Genomic DNA, 18,572 nt, shown 5'->3' with positions numbered 1-18,572 from the left:
TTCTGTTTACCATTAAGAAATGTAAGCAAATTTTATCCCTGGTGTGCATGCCAACATCTGTAGTTTATGTGTCAATGAAATATCATCACTGAAGATGAAGTTGAAATGACCTCGTGAATTTTGAATCCTGATTCGCTGATCCATCTATTAAAACCATTCCATTACATCTTCAGACATTCATGCCCATCAACAACAGATGTTGTCAGAGTATTTTCAATCTGGTATTTGGAAGACATCCAAACTGGTAGTTCCTTAACCTCTTCTGCAGATATATTTGTGCTGCAAGGCAATACAAGAATTTGTAAGAATGTGCACTGAAATTTTTTTCATTATAGATAATCTAAGGCTGACATTTATATAGATTATTCTGCTGCTGTCAGTCAACTTGAAAACTTCAATCATAAAAATGATATTTCTCAATTGGTTTTGTGAATTTGACAAAAAAGTGTTCAAAGCAAAGTAAACATTTGTTGTGTGATTTCTGTTTCTGAAATTTGGCTGCATTGAACTCGAGTGAGTCTTTCCACCTTTCAGATACCTTTCCCTCTGCCATATTGTTCAAGTTCAAGTTTATTGTCATCTGAATGTACATATACAGCTCAACCCAACACCACATCTCCAGATCATAGTACACCCTGCACATAAATGACTTATAGAGACCTCATTGATTCTCTGAGCCCTCTTTAAACACCGCTTCCTGTAGATATCATTGATAGAGGGAAGGGAAACCCCAGTGATCTTCTCAGCAGTTTTAATCACCCTATGTACTGAGCTCTGATCTGATGCTTTGCAGCTACCATACAGACAACCAGGACAATCTCTATGTATGGTGGCCGGTAGCTTTGCCTTCCTCAACCTCCTTAGGAAGTGTATGCGCTGCTTGCCCCTTCGTGGTCAATGGAGTTCTCAACTTTAATTACGCTATTTCCCATGCCTGGATTCACTCCTCTCACAAAGAGTGTCTCTGGTACTTGCTTTCCAGCTGTTAAGCTTTTGCATTCAATTCATTAATTTCATCAGCTGCACCATGATCCCACTACCAGTCACAACTTCCCCTCTACATTGAAGAAACAAAATGCAGAATGGTGGTCGCTTTACAGAGCTCCTGTTCTCAGACCGTAGAGGTGATGCTGAGCTTCCTTTTGCATATCACTTTAATGCTCAATTCCTTTCCCGTTCTCACTTCTGTAGTGGGCCCCAATGCAAACTTGAACAACATCTGTGTCGGGGCTTTGCAATCCTCTGGGATGAACATTTTCAGGTAGACTGCTTAATATGCTTTTCTCATCCCTTTTAACATGCCTTACTAATGGTCAGAACTCGTCCTCCTTATCACGTGATCTGGCTTAATCTATCGTCAGGCATATAGATTTTTCACTGGTAGTTCACTTGTTTCCCCTAGCTCTGATTTTAAATAGTAAACTGTATTCTCTGATCAGAGGAAGGGTTTCTAACCCAAAGTATTAACTGCTTTTTTTTCCATTGATGCTGCCTGATTTGCTGAATTCTTCCAGCATTCCTGTTCATGTTTCAGATTCCAACATCTATAGTTTAATTTGTTTTCCATTATTGAGGTGGCATTGTGAGTTCAAAAATCAAATGGAGGCGAAGATGTGGGTTGAGAAGGAGGATTGGATGGTAGTGGACTGGAAACATTTAGAGTGATCAGTTAGTGAGAAAGGATTAGGGAGGCAGAGGGAATAAACTGTGAAGGATGCAAACCAAAGCTGAAAAAATGTGGCTAAAGCCATTCTTCAGGTTTTCTCTCAACTGCATGACTAATTTACCTGCCCTCACTCTCCTTTCCACTCCCAAGGAGGGAGAGCAAGGATACGTGAGTTAGAAGAGAGGAAATTTGATGAAACTGCGCCATTCTCTGTCCTTTTTTCGTTTCTCTTCTCACCTTTCCCTCGCTTCCTCTCTCTTACCCCACCAACCTAAGCTCACTCAATATGAGCAATTCTTGAAGATTCTTCATCACAGTAAGCTAATTTGGCATTTTATTTTAAATCTTTTCAAATATTACTATTATTTCAATTTGTATGTTTCACATAGCAATTATTAAATAGTTGATGAAATACCAGTTTAGACATTTTTAATGGACAAAATTAATTAAATTACCAACTGAAGAATCAGGTTTTATAAAAGCTGCTTTGGGTCATCACATTGATATGAGGCTTTGGGTCATCACATTAAATGAAGAAACTGAAATTCTGTAAGGCCTTGTTTAGTGTTGGAAAGCTTTAATAAAAAGAAGTTAATGAATGTTTGCAATGCTAATGGCATGTGTAATTTGCTATCAAATACTTAGACATGCTTAACCTGCATTTTATGTAGTCAACATCTTTGAGGTTTATAGATATTTAATGGTGTCTCTTTTACATTTTTGCAAATTTTCTTGCAATAACTTACAAGTTCAATTTTCTGAAATTTGCTGGTTTTCATGTATTATATAAATCAATTGATTCAGAGTTTGCTCTATTCACTCTTGGTACTGGAGTTGAACTGTAGTGCAGTAAATACATGCCTTGAATGCTTGTGAATCCTTGCTACAGTTGTTAAGCATACCCAGAGTTTTCAAGCAAGCAAAAAAAAGATTGCTCGCATTCATGCAATGCAAAGTTCCTGAGCCAACAATGACAGATGGCTGTGATAGAGCTGAGATGTAAAATGATTTAAGAAATTACTCGAGTTGCATTTTGTTCAGGTCAAGATGAAAAAGGGAACAGCGTTTTTGGGAGATTTCTTGCGTGTCTGGTCGTGAGGGCACAGCCATTGCGCATTGTCTGCGATGGTTGCCATAACATCCTTACTTTCCATATGTAGGGAGGAAGAGGAAAGGACAGGGTGGGAGAAAGAGGATAGAACATTCTGGTGTATACCATGATTCTTGCTTCTTTGTGTGTTAGAGCAAGGTTTATTTTGTTAGAATAACAAGACTTTTTGAAACCAGAGTGCATGTAAAAAAAATACTCATTGATCTGTATTCATTCCATCAAAAAAGAATTAAGTTGAAAAGACCCTAACCATGGATGAAGGATTGATTAACCAAATAGAAGATAGAGCATTAGGATAAATTGTGTTTCTCTGGATGGCAATCAGTGGTCAGTAGTGGATACACAACTATTCATAACACCCACAAATGATTTGGAGGAGGGAACCAAGTGTTTCATTTCTAAATTAAGTGGGAAACCAATTGTGTAGAAGCTATGATCATTTGTGTTATGATAGAGATGAGAACTTATTGTCATCACAGAAGTGCAATGTACAGATGCAGCTTTCTTGCTGTAGCCAAGCAGGTACATAAGATACACCAAATGGAATCGCATACTTATCACAATATGCCAAGACAAAAAAAAACAAATAGAAAAGGACGGATAAATACTTACAGTTGCAGTTAGTGCAAATAAAGTGATTTCAATAGTGCTGATCGATCTTTTGGTGGTCCTTGAAGTTTAGTATTAGAGCAGTACGGGTAGGTTAAACAGCCCAATGGCTTTTGGAAAAAAACTGTTCTTGAACCTAGACATGCTGGACTGCAGCCATTATACCTTTTATCTGAAGTTAGCAGCAAGAAGAGATTGTGACCAGACTGATGGGGATCCTTTACGATGTTGGCTGCCTTCTTGAAGCAGTAGCTCAATTGGATGTCTTCAATAAATAGGAAGTTGATGCTCTTTATGGATCTTGCTGCTTTCTGCAGTTTTCTCTGCTTCTGTGCACTTAAGTTTCCAAATTAGAGAATGTTGGTCATGATTTTAGATACATCTATAAGCTTATTCCGTAGCCCTCCATGCTCCAGGGAAAAAAACCCCCAGCCTATCCAGTTTATACTTATAACTCAAGCCCTCCTGCCCCAGAAAATTCTTAGTGAATCTTTGCTGCACTCTTTATAACTTTATTACATCCTTCCCATAGATAGGCATTCAGATTACTCCAAATGTGGCTGTACCAATGTCTTTTACGATTGTAAGATGATGACCAAGTATTCTGTAACCTCGTCCTTTACAATCGACTCCCAACCACTAATGTCAGGTTAACCGGTTGATAATTTCCTTTCTGCGGCCAACCCCCCTCCCCCTCCCCCCCCCCCCCCCCACTTCTTCAATAGTTGGGTGACCTTTGTGATTTTTCAGTCCTCCAGGACCATGCCAGAATCTATTGATTCTTAAAAGATTATTACCAATGCCTCCACCATCTCGACTGCTACATCTTTCATGTCCCCAGGGTGCAATACATTTTGTCTGGGACACTTATCCACCCTTAGACCATTCAGCTTTCTGAGCATGTTCTCCCTTGAAATGATAACTACCTTCAACATCCTGTGTTGCCCCTTTCAGGGAAATATTTACTGTACCGTAGCTCTCTCTGATCTGGAACAATTTCCAGAGCCCTTTCATTAACTATGCAAGTCCTGCCAGGTTTAACCTCCAATTATACAATGCCTCACACTATCCAAGATAAATTCCATCTTCCATTCCTTGACCACTCTCCCAGTTGATCAAGATCCTTTTGTAAATCTTAGAAAATCTTCTTCACTGTCAACTTTTCCACCACTTTGAGTGTTATCTGCAAACTTATCATGCCAACTGCATTCCAATCCAGATCATTTATATAGATGATGAACAACAATGGAACCCAGCACTGATCCCTGTAGCACATCTCTGGTCATGGGTCTCCAATCTAAAAAATAATCCCTCCACTACCACCCTCTGACTCAAAGTGGGAAGCCAATTTTGTATTCAATTGACAAGCTCATCCTGGGGAATCCCTTATGATCTCACCTAACCTTCCAGACCAGCCTACCATGCAGGACTCTGTCACAGGCCTTTGTAAAGTTTATGAGTACCACCTTGCCTTTATCAAACCTTTTGGTCATTTCTTCAAAGATTTCATGAGACATGATTTCTCAAGCTCATTATTTTTATTTTTAGTCACTATTTTTAGTCAATCTTTGCCTTTCCAATTGCAGGTAGGTCCTCTCTCTCAGAATCCCCATCAATAATTTTCCCACCACAGGCTTGCTGGCTTCTTGGACCCTGGCTTGACCTTGAACCCTTTTTTAAATAAATACACATTAGCCAGCCTCCAGTCTTCCAACGTCTGATGCCTAACCTGTAGCTAACTGCACAAATTTTCCTGCCAGAATCATGGGATTTATCCATCTTTGTGTGCTTTAAGATCACCAGCACCTCCTCTTCAGTAATGTGGATATTTCAAGGCATCCCTCTTTTCTGTATTCTCTAGCTTATTTGACCTTCTTTAGTAAATACAGATGAGAAATATTTATAAATATTCATTCAAAGTCTTGTCCATTTCCTGTAGCTCCACGCATAGCTGACTAAATTGATTTTTAAGGGTCCTATTCTCTCCCTAGTTGTAGTACAGTACAGGCCCTTTGGCCATTAATGTTGTGCCGACACATATTCCTTTTTTTTAAGTACAAAATCATCCCTACCCTCCACTTTTCCTCTATCCATGTGCCTGTCCAAGAGTCTCTTAAATGCCCCTAATTTTTCAGCCTCCTTCACCGTCCCTGGCATCCTGATGTCTCCCCTAAACTGTCTTCCCTTCTCTTTGTACACATGTATTCCTGCCCTAAAAAAACAGGCACTGGCTGTCCACCTATGTATACCTCATAATCTTGTGGACCTCTATTAATTTCCTCACATCTCTCTATGCTCCAAAGAGAAAAATCACAGCTCTGCTCTCCTTTCCTCAAGACTTTTTTTTCTAATCCAGGCAATCCTCTGGTAAATCTCCTCTGCACCCTTTGCATCCTTCCTATAATGAGGTGACCAAAATTGAACACGATACTTTGTGTGGTCTTACCAGAGATTTGTAGAGTGGTAGCATGACCTCTCCACTCCTGAACTCAATCCCCCTGTTAATGATGCTCAACATCCCATGGACCGCCTTAACTATCCTATCAACTTGTGTTAAGTCCTTGAGGGATCTATGGATTTGAACCCCATGGTCCCTCTGTTCATCCACTCTTAAGTAACTTATCATTAACCTTGTACTCAGCCTTCTGGTTTGTCCTTCCAAAATGTATCACCTCACACTTATCTGGATTGAACTCCCGTCTGCCACTTTTCCACCCATCTCTGCGTCCTGTCTATATCCTCTTGTAACCTTTGATAACCTTCAGCTTCATCCAGAGCTCCTTCAACCTTCGTGTCATCTGCAAGCTTACTGACCCATCCTTCAGCCTCTTCATCCAGGTCATGTATAAAAATCATGATGTGCAGGGGTCCCACTAGTCACTGAGCTCCTGTCAGAATACTTTCCTTCCACTACTCCTCTCTTCTTTCTACCTGCAAGCCAATTTTTTTATCCACACAGCCAAGATTCCTCGTGCCTCATGATTTTCTAAATGAGTATCTCATGGGGGACCTTCTCAAATCCCTTACTAAAATCCATGTAGGCCACATCAACTGCCCTACCCTCGTCAATTTCTTTTGTTACCGCCTCAAAAAACTCAATTCAGCTCATGAGGCATGACCTTCCATTCATAAAGCCATGCTGACTATCCTTGAGAAGACTGTATTTCTCCAAATTTTCATAGATCCTATACTTAAGAATCCTCTCCAATAGTTTGCACATCACTGATGTAAGACTCATCAGTCTTTAATTCCCAGGATTCTCCCTATTACCTTTTTTAAACAAGAGGAATACATTTTCCATTTTCCAATCCTCTGGCACCTCCCCTGTGCCCCAGCTATCCTTTCTTTCACTTTTCACAGAACCCAAAGTGGCAGGATTGCTATTGTGGTTAGCCCACCACCCGTGATTAGGACTGGATTGGGGTTCGAATCATCCAGGAGTTTGTACATTCTCATTGTGTCTACGTGGTTTTCTCCGGGGGCTCCCACCGTTCAAAAACATATTGGGGGTGTAGGTTAATGGAGTGTAAATTAGGCAGCATGGACTTGTGGCTGAAATGGCCTGTTACTGTATGTCTAAATGTAAAAGAAAATATTGGGTTCAGCCCTGGGGACTTAAAAATTTTGATGTTTTTAGGAAGATCCAACACTTACTCTTCCTTTAACTCCACATTGTCCAGCACACAAGCCTGTTCTCGTCTATCCTCAGCCTGATCAAGGCCTTTTTCTCTTGTTAATCCTGAAGCAATGTATTCATTTAGGATATCCCCAGCCTCCTCTGCCTCCAAGCACATGCTGCCTCCTTTATCCTTTAGCAGCCCCACCTTAATTCTCGTCCTCCTTCTATTCTTCACAAATGCATAAAACGCCTTGGGATTCTCCTTAATCCTACATGCAAGGCCTTGTGCCCCCTTTGAACTCTCCCAAGTCCTTTCTGAAACTCTTTCCTGGCTACCATATACTTCTAATGACACCTTCCTGGTTCCTATATCTAATATATGCTTCTTTCTTCCTTTTGACTAGTTGCCTCACCTGTTTTGTCAGCCACGGTTCCCTTTTCCTACCATCTTTTCCATGCCCCAATGGAACAAACCTATCCTGAACCCAGCACAAGTGGTCCCAAAACTTACTCCACATTACTTCTGTGTTTTCACACTTGAACAATTGTTTCCAAATTACTCTTGTTAGTTCCTGCCTCACCCCTTCGTAATTAGCCCTTCCCCAATTAAGTACTTTCCTATTTTGTCTTTTCTTATCCTTTTCCATAGCTATGCTGAAGCTAAATGAGTTGTGATCACTCTCACCAAAATGCTCTCCCAACAATAGATCTGCCATCTGACCAGGTTCATTACCCAGAACTAGATCCAGTATGGCCTCTCCTCTCATCAACCGGTCCACATACGGGTCCCTAGCCTTTTATCCGGAATCATTGAGACCGGACACCTGCCATTGTTTGGAATCTTCCAGATTTTGGAATCATTTTAAAATGGTGGTCCCTTTAAGCAAATACGATGTTTCAAAATTGCACAAAACAGGGGCACAAGGTGTTAAATGAATTTAGATATATAAAGACTGTAATATCACGACCATGTTTTTTTTTAAATTTTATGTGTCAGGAATCATTCTTGAACACATCTGACAAATTTAGTCCCATCCACCCCTCTTGCAGTCAAGATGTGCCAGCCAATATTAGGGAAGTTGAAATCACCCATAACTACAACCCTGTAATTCTTGCATTATTTCTAAAATCTGTTCCTCAAAGAGTCCCAAGGGCTATTTGGGGGCCTATAGATTACTCACAGTAGAGATTGCTCCCTTCCTATTTCTGACTTTCACCCATACTCCCTCTGCATCATTCTCTTTTCTATAGCTGTTGTACTATCCTTGACCAGTAATGCTACTCCCACCAACTCCCCCCTTCACCTCCCATTCTATTCCTTTCAAAACACCTAAACCCTGATACCTGCATCCAGCAGTCTTGCCCTTCCTCCAGCCAAGTTTCTGTAACAGCCAAAACATTGCAGTTCCACATACTGATCCATGCTCTAAGTTCATCCCCTTTATTCCTAATACACAGCGTTGAAATAGATATGTTTCAACCCCTCTAACTGGCTACATTTATGTTTTGACCCTGCCTGCCCTTCCTCAAAAACTCAGAACACATGGCATTGTGCTTTTGACCTTGTTCCCTAATCCACAATATTGGTTCCTTTCCATTTCAGGTGCAGCCTGTCATTTTACTATAGGTCAGATCTTGCCCAGAAGGGATCCCAGTGATCCACAAATCTGAACCCCTGCCCCCTGCACCAGCCACAGATTCATCTGCTGTAACTTTCTATCCCTATACTCTCTGGCACGTGGCACAGGCAGCAATCCCAAGATGAGCATCTTTGAGGTACTGCTTTTTAACTTCTTTCCCAAATCCCTATATTCCCTCTTCAGGACCTCATCCCTTCTCCTAGCTATGTTATGGCTGCTCATCCTCCCCCTCCAGAATGCTGTGAACGATCAGAGACGTACCTGACCCTGGCACCAGGGAGGCAATATACCATCTGGGAGCCTCAATTTCATTCACAAAACCTCCTATCTGCTCTCCTTACACCGTCCCCAATTACCGTAGCTCTCCTCTTCTCCCCCTTCTCTTCTGAGCCAAGGGGCCAGCCTCTGCACCAAAGATGTGATCACCATGGCTTGTCCCACGTAGATAGTTCCCCCACCCCCCTACAGTATCCAAAACAGTACACTTTTTGTTGACAGAAATGGCCACAGGGATGCTCTGCTCTGACTGCCTATTTCTCTTTCCTCTCCTAACAGTCACCTAGTTCCTGTCTACTGACTTTAAGGGGTGTCTGTCTCCCTGAAGCTCCTCTCTATCACTGCCTCTGCCTCCCGAATGATCCGGAGTTCATCCAGCTCCAGTTCCCTAACACAGGCTCACGGGAGCTGCAGCTGAAGGTGTAGTCATCAGGGACAATTGAGCCATCCAGATTTCCCACAACCTGCATTCAGAGCGTTCTACTGCCCTAGCTGCTGTCTCCATTAACTCTTCCTAATTTAAATACAAGTATGTTAGCTTACATGTCCTCAGTCTCTGCTTGCCGAAGGCTTGTGAGCCAAAGCCTTTGTCCCACTTTTACCCTAAGCCACTGACACACTAGCTACTCCTCTTGAGATACCCTTCTTTTTATTTGTCACTGCCCCTTATCTTGATTACTCCTCCCACATTCTGTTTAACCCTGAACTTTCCCTCCACTCGTTTTTTAAAGGCACTCATTTCAGATTGATTCCTGACACTCCCAGCTTTCTTGAGACCCACACCCTCTTCTTTCAGTAACATGCGTAAGATGTTGCATATTCAGTCAAGCTTGATATTATCCATGTTTCATGTGAATGCCCAACACTTCCTGGTGAATGATCATTAAATGCAGAGCTAACAAAAGATTATTCTTTCACTGTTAACCATGTATAATAAGTACCAATGTTGGGGGATTGACTGTCAGACCTCGGGGAAAAAAAAACAAATTAATGCTGAAGAATTCTAATCTATGTGACGATGTCAAAGCTCGTTACCTTCCACAACCTAGTAGGAGGGAAAATTTGATGAATAATATACATTCTTAGGAATTCATTTAAGATTTCAGATTTACTGTCAGACTATTTGCATGACATCACATACAACCCTGAGATTCGTTTTTTCTATCGGTGAGGCAGAATTACCACTTATTGGTAGTGCAAAACTGAACAATACACAGCGCATAGATGTAAACAAATAAAGAACTGTAAAAAGATAATGAATGTAAACAAATGTAAACAATAAAGACAGAATTTAAAAAAATCAATAAAGTGCACAAGAGTCCTTAAATGAGTCCCTGATTGAATTTATTGTTGAGGAGTCTAATGGTGGAGGGGTCACAGCTGTTCCTGAATCTGGTGCTGTGAGTCTTGTGGCACCTATACCTCTTTTCTGATGGCAGCAGCGAGAACAGAGTGTGTGGTGGATGGTGTGGATTCTTGATGGTTGCTGCTGGTGCTCTCCGACAGCAGCATTCCCTGTAGATACATTCAAGGGGTTTTGTCCATGATGTCCTGTGTTGTGTCCACTACCTTTTGGAGAGCTTTACGTTCAGGAGTATTGGTGTCCCCATACCAGACCATGATGCAGCCAGTCAGCCCATTTTCTACTATACAACTGTAGAAATTTGTCATACCAAACCTCTGCAAACTACTGAGGAAGTAGAGGCGCTGACATGCTTTCTTCACGATGCCATTAGTGTGATGGATCCAAGAAAGTACTCTGAGATCATGACCCCCAAGAACTTAAATTTTCTTACTGTCTCCACATCTGATCCCCCAATGATCACTGAATTGTATTCCTCTGGCTTTCCTTTCCTGAAGCCAACAATCAGCTCCTTAGTTTTGGTGTCATTGAGTGCCAGGTTGTTGTTGGTGCACCATTCAGCCAAGTTTTCATTCTCCCTCCTATATGCTGACTCAATCACCTTTCTTTATGCAATACCATGGTATTGTCAGCAAATTTGTGGACAGTGTTATTGTCATACCAAGCTACACAGTTGTAGGTGTAAAATGAGGAGTGCAGGGGGCTAAGAATGCAATCCTGTGGTGCTCCTGTTCTGATGGAGCTTGTGAAGATAGTATGTTGTGTGTATATTGAGTAAAAATTACACATTTTTCTACATCTCTTACTTTCTAGGTTCAGGCAGCTACAGGTCAACACCGATAGCCGCATATCTGAACTCATGAATCAGGTGAAAGTAAAAATGTTTGAGTCAGAGCGAGCTCAATTGGTACAACAGGAAACAGCAAAGAATTTCAAGCAGTGCCAGGTGGAATGTGATAAATACCAGAAGAAACTCGAGGTAAAATAGTTGAGTTTATTTCATAGTAATAATGTTTTAAATGTTCTCAGATAACTTCAATGTGAATGATTAAACTACGTATGTCATACTACGCTAATTTTTTTTGCTTTACACATTTTTCTCCATCACGTAACTACCTTGCAAAATGCTACTAATATATCTAAGCAGAAGTGAACTAAGGCAAGGCTGAAAGCTGGAATATGTGTTGGAATGCACTTCTGGCTGCCTGCATCCTAAAGTTCTGGAGGAGGCAGATGTTTCTTATCCCTAACTGTTTCGTATTCTAAAGTCATTCCAATCGATAGTCTTGTAATCAGAATGCATCAGACTTGCGCATCGTGATGACATCATAAGCCGAGCTCTTCTTTCACATTAATGTTGCTCTTACAAAATCTAATATTTACAGCTACAAAGGAAAATAGAATAAAAATGGCTGGAAATACCCAGCAATCAGGACGAATCTGAAGAAAAAGAAAATTAATTTTTGATATGCAGATATAATTTTGAAGGAACTCTCTTTTGCTTCTCTTTCTCTTATTGTTAGAGGCAATGCTCATAGTGACACTTTGTTTGCTTTTTTTTATTATTATGTGACAATAAAAGGAACCTTGGTAGTTTTTCTCATATTCAAGCTCTTAAAATAGCCAAATAAAATTAGTTTGAATGAAAACTTCCCACATAGCTGCTGGGGGTCTGCAGAGCATTTCCAGCACTTCAAGGGTTTTTAAAAAAAAAATGACCTTGCACATAGAAGAGAGTATGTATCTCTTCATATTAAGAAAAGCATTACAGAGATTTGATAGCAGTAATTCAGCAAGTGTTGTGTTCTGATGTTCCAGCCTGCAAGATACACAAGGAAAAATTGAAATTCCTCTTCTTCTTTTAATCAATGTTGAAACACCCAAGTATCTAATATTTGTGGCACAGTTCTGATACTAGCTTAAAGAAATACATAATGGTATTTAAAGAGACAAAAAAATTCAAAGAAAAATTTCTTATGCTCACACCTTCTACATCTCATTGAATAATAAGCAAATTGTTAGTCTGGGCAGACATTACGATGTATTAGATCATAGTCACTATGGTAACACTACAAACAAAAGTCTCTTAAAGAGACAGGTGCAGAATTAACTAAAAGTTTTTAAAAAAACACAATGTTTTAACCTTTACAGGGCAATTATAAACACAGTTAATGCGCCACAAATAATGAATGATTTTATGGACTTAATACTCTACATCTCTGCAGATTTCCCAGCAGAACCTGTTCTTCTCATACTGTCTTCAAAATTGAGGAATTTCTTCAACTATGAACTTCTCTACAGTGTTACAAATCATCCAGCAGTCTTTATTTTAATTTTACTAGTCATTTTGTATTCAAATGCGATATACATCTAATGGCACTTACTTCATATGATGTACATCCAAAAATGTATGAGATTAAATTTTATGATGACATAAACATAAACTGTGTTGGTTGCAACACAGTACCTCTCCACAATCTCAGAATAAGAACCCAGCATGAAATAATCCACTGAAATGGGATGACTTATTTGTGAGTCTTGTTCAATGTGTCCCAATGTTTCCAGTTTATACCAGGAAATTCCAATCCTCTTGGAAGATGGCTTTTACCATCCCTTTCAAGCCAGTTTATGCACTCATTGTACTTGATCTTTAACACTGGGGGTCCACTGGAAGGGAAGAGGGATGAGAAATAAAGATGTAGTGGAGATCTTTACTCTCCACGATGTTTATGAAATATTGAATTATGTTGGTGCAGAAACTGATCCATGGAGATAACCAAATCTGGAGATGAATGATTTAACTGATTGGCAGGGGTGAAGAGATTTTGGCAGAGGAGAATGTTTCTCTTGGCAGGAAACCACAGTATCGAAGAGCAAACATTTTACTGGAGAGCAGAGCATCAAAAGTAGAGATGCAGGTATAATTGAGCAGATCAAATACAAAGAAAAATGATGAGGCTCAGAGAGTTAAAAATGTCATTTGTAAGTGATTTACAATTACATGTATTTGCAGTTAAAATATCAGTACGCAACAACCATTAAACAGAATATTTATTAAGTACCTTGTTCAGACCGATTAGGTCTGAAAGTTGTTTCAGCTCATTGGAAAAAAACTATAGCATCAGGAGTCTGGAAAAGAACAAATGTTATTCTGGTCTTTTATAGATCGTGGGATGAGGATTCTGTTTCTGTGATCACTAAAGTAGAGAATAAAAATACTTTAAATAAGATTTTGAGGTTGATCTAATGAGTACAAGCAGTGCTTTCTGGAAATAATTAATGTTTTGCTTTTCTGGATTACTCCTACTCTGGAATTGCGACACTATTAAAAAAAATAGCAAATAAAACACCCTTAAGTTTAAAAAAAACTCAAAAGATTATCTCAAGTCTGTCAAGAATAGACTAAAGTGAAAAAAACCCTTGTCCACGTCTTTCCTTTTAGTGCAAGATGAACTGAATTAATGCAATGAGAAAATTCTTCCCATCTTCAGTCTCCATGCATACTGTAATTTAATCTCTGATATTTCAATCACAGAAATGTCTCTGGAACTTGCCTTTAGGCTTAATTGATGTTTTTAGCACTCTTCATTTTGTTACTAGCAGAAATGATGACACCCATATTTTTACAGGAAAGGTAAAGGTTCATCTAATTTATGTAGTTCATGCTCTTGTTATAATTTGGGGTTTATTCTTGAGATTTATCAATGCACCTGCTTTAAAATGTAAATATTCACAACACAAAGCCACAGATCAGATAGCCAATAACAAAGATTAAAAAAAACAACTGATGCAGTGTTTTTAATCTGCACTGCTCATTCAGTTGTTTTCACACCCCACCCTCCCAAACCCTGTCTTTTACTCATTCCATTCAAGCAGTTCTTTAAATTCCCACTTTCCAACACGATCAGGTTTTAACAATCTTCCTGAATGTCATGCTGCTCAGAATGAAAGTACAATATAGTAGCTGATAGTACTTAACTAGTTTCAACATGGATCAACCTATTATTCCTTTGGCGAGTGGATACTGCAGTTATCAATTACTTGCAGCAGAACCAAAAATTTGGCTTGTAGGAATGAGTTTCATTACACTGAACTGATCCAATCCTCGGACTCCACGTATTATTATCCATTCTCGTGACATTGTTGACAAGACTAGCATTTATAGTTTATTCACAATTACTCTTTGAGTTGAGTAACTTGCTGGGTCATTTCACAAAACAAATAAAGTAAAATATAGGTTGAACTAGTTTAAAAACTGTCATTTCCTTCTGGAATTCCATTGTTTTCATGATAATTCTTTTAATTATCAGTTAAAGTCATTATTATTCAATGACTCATGATCAGTCATCCAGAACTTTGGGCAATAGTCCAGTAACTTAAATGGTGCTTTTCTTCTCCCTCTCCTTTAACCTCATCTGTCATTGCTTCCTCTGCCTCTTTCATCAAATCCTTTTTCAATTACTAGCCCCGTGCCTGCAGCTGTTTTGTGCATCTCATGCCATTCTACCTCTTTGCTCCAATAATCCCATCCACTCCTATATTCTTTTCATTCTTTAATGATTCCCATTAATACTTCTTAACTCCTCCCTTCTCCCTTTCTATCCTCTGTCTTAATTATTCATCTGTCTTCCAGCACAATGAATAGTCCAATGCAATTATTGGTGATTCATCATCCACAACTGTAGATGTGGGCTAAGGTCATTTTCTTGTTCATTTATCAGCATATTTAATCTTGCATTAACTGCATTAACTAGTGAATAGAAATAATCTTTGAGTATGTTATGTAGCAGACTTACAGAAAACAAATTGGAACTATGTATTTTACTTTTTAAAGTTAGTATACAAAGATAGATTTATAGTTAATTGTCATTGGTTGCCTCAATAGGTCTTAACAAAAGAATTTTACAGACTGCAGGCATCAGCAGACAAGCATACCACGGAACTTCAGACTCAAAACTCTGAACTTCAAACACGATTGGTGACCTATGAGAAACTAGAACAGGAGCTGGATAGTGTTATAATGCAATCAGCTGAAAGTAAGTCTCATTTAAGAATTGGCCTGAGGTTTTCTCACCATCTAACAAAATTGTAAACATTTTTATATAAACATCATTGGTATTTTGCTGCACCAGCCACACAGCCCACATATTCCTTTATCGTTCAGTATAACACTTTAATATACTGATTAACCCAGACAGAATCTAGTAGAGATGAATGGAGAGACTAAAGTATGGTGCTGGTATTTGTTGAGCCAAAAGCTGTGCACATGTACAAGCCCACATTCTCTCATTTTCACTTTACTCTCAGCATTAATATTGTTGAATAAGAAGGCACTATATGTTTTTATTTTGTTCTGGAGCTTGCAAACCTGGAAATTTTCTACCTAATGCATTTTAGCACAGCAATTTGTGCTTTACCCTCACAGCACCAGGTTCAATTTTCTCCTTGAATGCTGGAGGAACTCAGCCAGTCTCTCAGCATCCATAGGAAGTAAAGATATATAACTGACATGTTGGGCCTGAGTCCTTCTTCAAGTTACCTTGCAGCCCACAGGACTGCATTTTTAGCCCCCTGCACTCCTACAGCATTTCTGTGTTTTTACTACAATCAGAGCGTCTGCAGACTTTCGTGTTTCACCTCGATCTTCACCTTGTATGTTTGCATATTTCTCCCATGACAACTGATGCTTTGAATTTCTTCCCATATCCCAAAGGCATTTTGATAAGTGAATTAGCAACTCTGGATTACCCAGTTGTACCAGTAGTGTACTCTCTCACATGCCATGGACTCTTCTTTTATTCTGTACTAAAGTTGCACAGTTACTGGGAAAGGAGACTGATGGGGTTACTCTGCTGGGAACTGATATGAACCTGGGTTCCTGGAGCTGTGAGAGTAAAGCACAAATTGCTGTGCTAAAACACATTAGGTAGCAAATTTCCAGACTTGCGAGCAACGGAACAAAATAAAAAAAATTATTCTGCGCCTTCCAGTGAAACCCCTCTGTATTATAATCATGTATTCTTAATGAGTGAGTAACTTTGAACCACGTTGTCTATGTAATAAATAAAAATACATTCCTGATTCTTTTGGCTAAGAATTTCAGAATTTTGTCCCATTTACAAAGCAATATCTGTTACTTATCAAGCTGAGATATGGTGCAACTTATAAGTCATTCTTCTGCCATGCACCTATGCTTTTGACCGAGATGATGATGGTTGCATTTGGGAGATATTGCCAAAGAAGTCTTTGCGATTGACTTGTGTATCACGGGCTCAGCATCCTTGATGTGTTGAAAGAATGATGTTTCAATTGAAAAATTCTGATCAAGTGGTCTGCTTTGCCTTGGATAGTTTGCAACTTGTGTGCAGTAACTGTATCCAATCAAATGGAAGATAATTGCACCATACTGTGTTTTTTTTGGTGAAGTTTGAAGAAGATGGACCTTTCAGTCTGAAATACCAATGACCACGATTTATATTGCATGTCCCACTGGGTTTCGTTATAAGATGTTAATTGTCAGGAATTTGGTTGTTCTTCTGTGGAATGTAATCATTCCCGAGCACTGGAATCATGCTATTTGTCTTTTTTTGGACAAACTGTAAATTGCTGAGATTTTGGACTGCAGCAATAAACTACTTCATTATTTATTGGTATGGATGGCTAATTTGAGGTTTCACTTGTGTGGGTCACCTCCATGAAATGTCTTGCATTTATCCATGAAACAAGAGCATTATTCTACCATTTTTTAAATGTTCATGAACTCATTAAAAAGTGGTGATAAAAGTTATTTTAAATGTATTAATGAATGGTGTATTTCAACTATCAATAAATTACAATCCTAAAATTGTAATTTAGATTGTCTCTTGAGTTTTGAATGTCATTAAACATCAGACTGCTTCAGTATGTATTTTATGCATTATTAATAGTATAGGCTGTTAATTGGTTAATTGGGTATATTTGTTTTTTTTCTAATTGCTGCAATATATTCACAACAATTCTGTTTGCTTTCTGCAGTGGAAAATGAGGATGATGCTGAACGTGTTCTTTTTTCTTATGGTTACGGTGCAAATGTTCCAACAACAGCAAAACGCCGCCTCAAACAAAGGTAAAAATTGGATGCATTTTTCTGTGTTCTTGTAGCTCGATAAATAACCATAAGCAGACATAAAGCATGTGGTTAAAGGCTTTAATATCCAGAAACATTGTGCATGTCTCTACATGCTACTTGCCCAGATCCAAGGCTGGTATGGGGGGAGGAGACTAGGGCTATCAGCCTTTATTGGGGATCTTTTGGGGAGGAGTTACAGGGACAGAGGCAGGCTGCACTACTGTGTTCTATCACATTTCTTTTCTAATTACTGAATGCCAACAGATGAAGCAGAAAATATCTCTGGGATTGGCTTAATTTGAAGTGTTTATTTTAAAAGCAGGTGTTGCAATCTTTCCATTTTGAACTGAATAAAGGTTCCCACACAGTCTATTTAGTTCCCTTTTTAGGTCATGAAAAGCATTGCATGTTTTGATGAAGCATCTGTATTTGTAAACCTGTGTTTTAAAGATTTTACCTTTAAAACAAGACTCCTCGAGGTTGAGGAACATTTTTTTCCCAACAGCTATTGGATTTTTGAACATCCCTTATCACACTAATCATGGATTGTCCCAACACTCTAAAAGGACTGTCTGAACTACTACAAACTTTTTTTTTAAACACAGGGATAACTGAATATTTATTTACTTTTGTATTCATAGTCTATTTAATTCAGTAAGCATACTCTTGTAGTTCTCTGTAGTTTTTTTTTTAAATAAAGTACCTGTTCAGCTGCAGCAAGAATTTTGCCACTTATGCACATTGTACAATGTTTCAGGCAATAAACTCATTATAAACATAATCTATATGCTCATTATAAACCAAAAGAAAAATACTTTCTATCCTGATTACTTTCTCACTGATTCAGTAATGATCTTGTCTTCTTCGAGTTTAATTTCTTGCATTTCTGATGTACTGGATTAATGTTCTGATGATGCAAGTGTGTGACCTTTCTGAAACAAGGCTCATTGCACCTGATGGATTGCGATTTGTAGTTAAATTTTCAGACATTTATAATCTCTTTCATGTCGCTGTCAAGCAGTGTCAGCTATTTTGCTGTAGTTTGTTTGTGTGTGTGGGGGGCGGGGGGTGGGGTGAGGTATGTCATCGGATCAGGCAACTGATTTATCAAAGATTGTTATCTTTAAGTTATGCCTCAACTAAATTTTCATGACTGATTCTGCTAGATTTGATTATGGCA

At 39.0% G+C, this 18,572-nt stretch overlaps 1 protein-coding gene across 6 annotated transcripts in view; it reads left to right on the top strand.

Annotated features, from left to right (window-relative positions):
* pibf1 (progesterone immunomodulatory binding factor 1) overlaps positions 1-18,572 on the top strand; it is a 159,550-nt gene that overhangs the window by 88,352 nt on the left and 52,626 nt on the right. For all 6 annotated transcript variants that reach the window (XM_069890573.1, XM_069890572.1, XM_069890571.1 and 3 more), the window contains 3 exons: positions 11,098-11,263; positions 15,170-15,320; positions 17,299-17,389. In XM_069890573.1, the coding sequence (XP_069746674.1) occupies positions 11,098-11,263; positions 15,170-15,320; positions 17,299-17,389 (408 nt within the window). The remainder of the gene's footprint in view (positions 1-11,097; positions 11,264-15,169; positions 15,321-17,298; positions 17,390-18,572) is intronic.

Source organism: Narcine bancroftii, chromosome 7, assembly GCF_036971445.1.
Source record: "Narcine bancroftii isolate sNarBan1 chromosome 7, sNarBan1.hap1, whole genome shotgun sequence".
Lineage (NCBI taxonomy): Eukaryota > Metazoa > Chordata > Chondrichthyes > Torpediniformes > Narcinidae > Narcine > Narcine bancroftii.
Note: the sequence above shows the minus strand (reverse complement) of the source record. Positions and strands in the feature narration are given on the sequence as shown.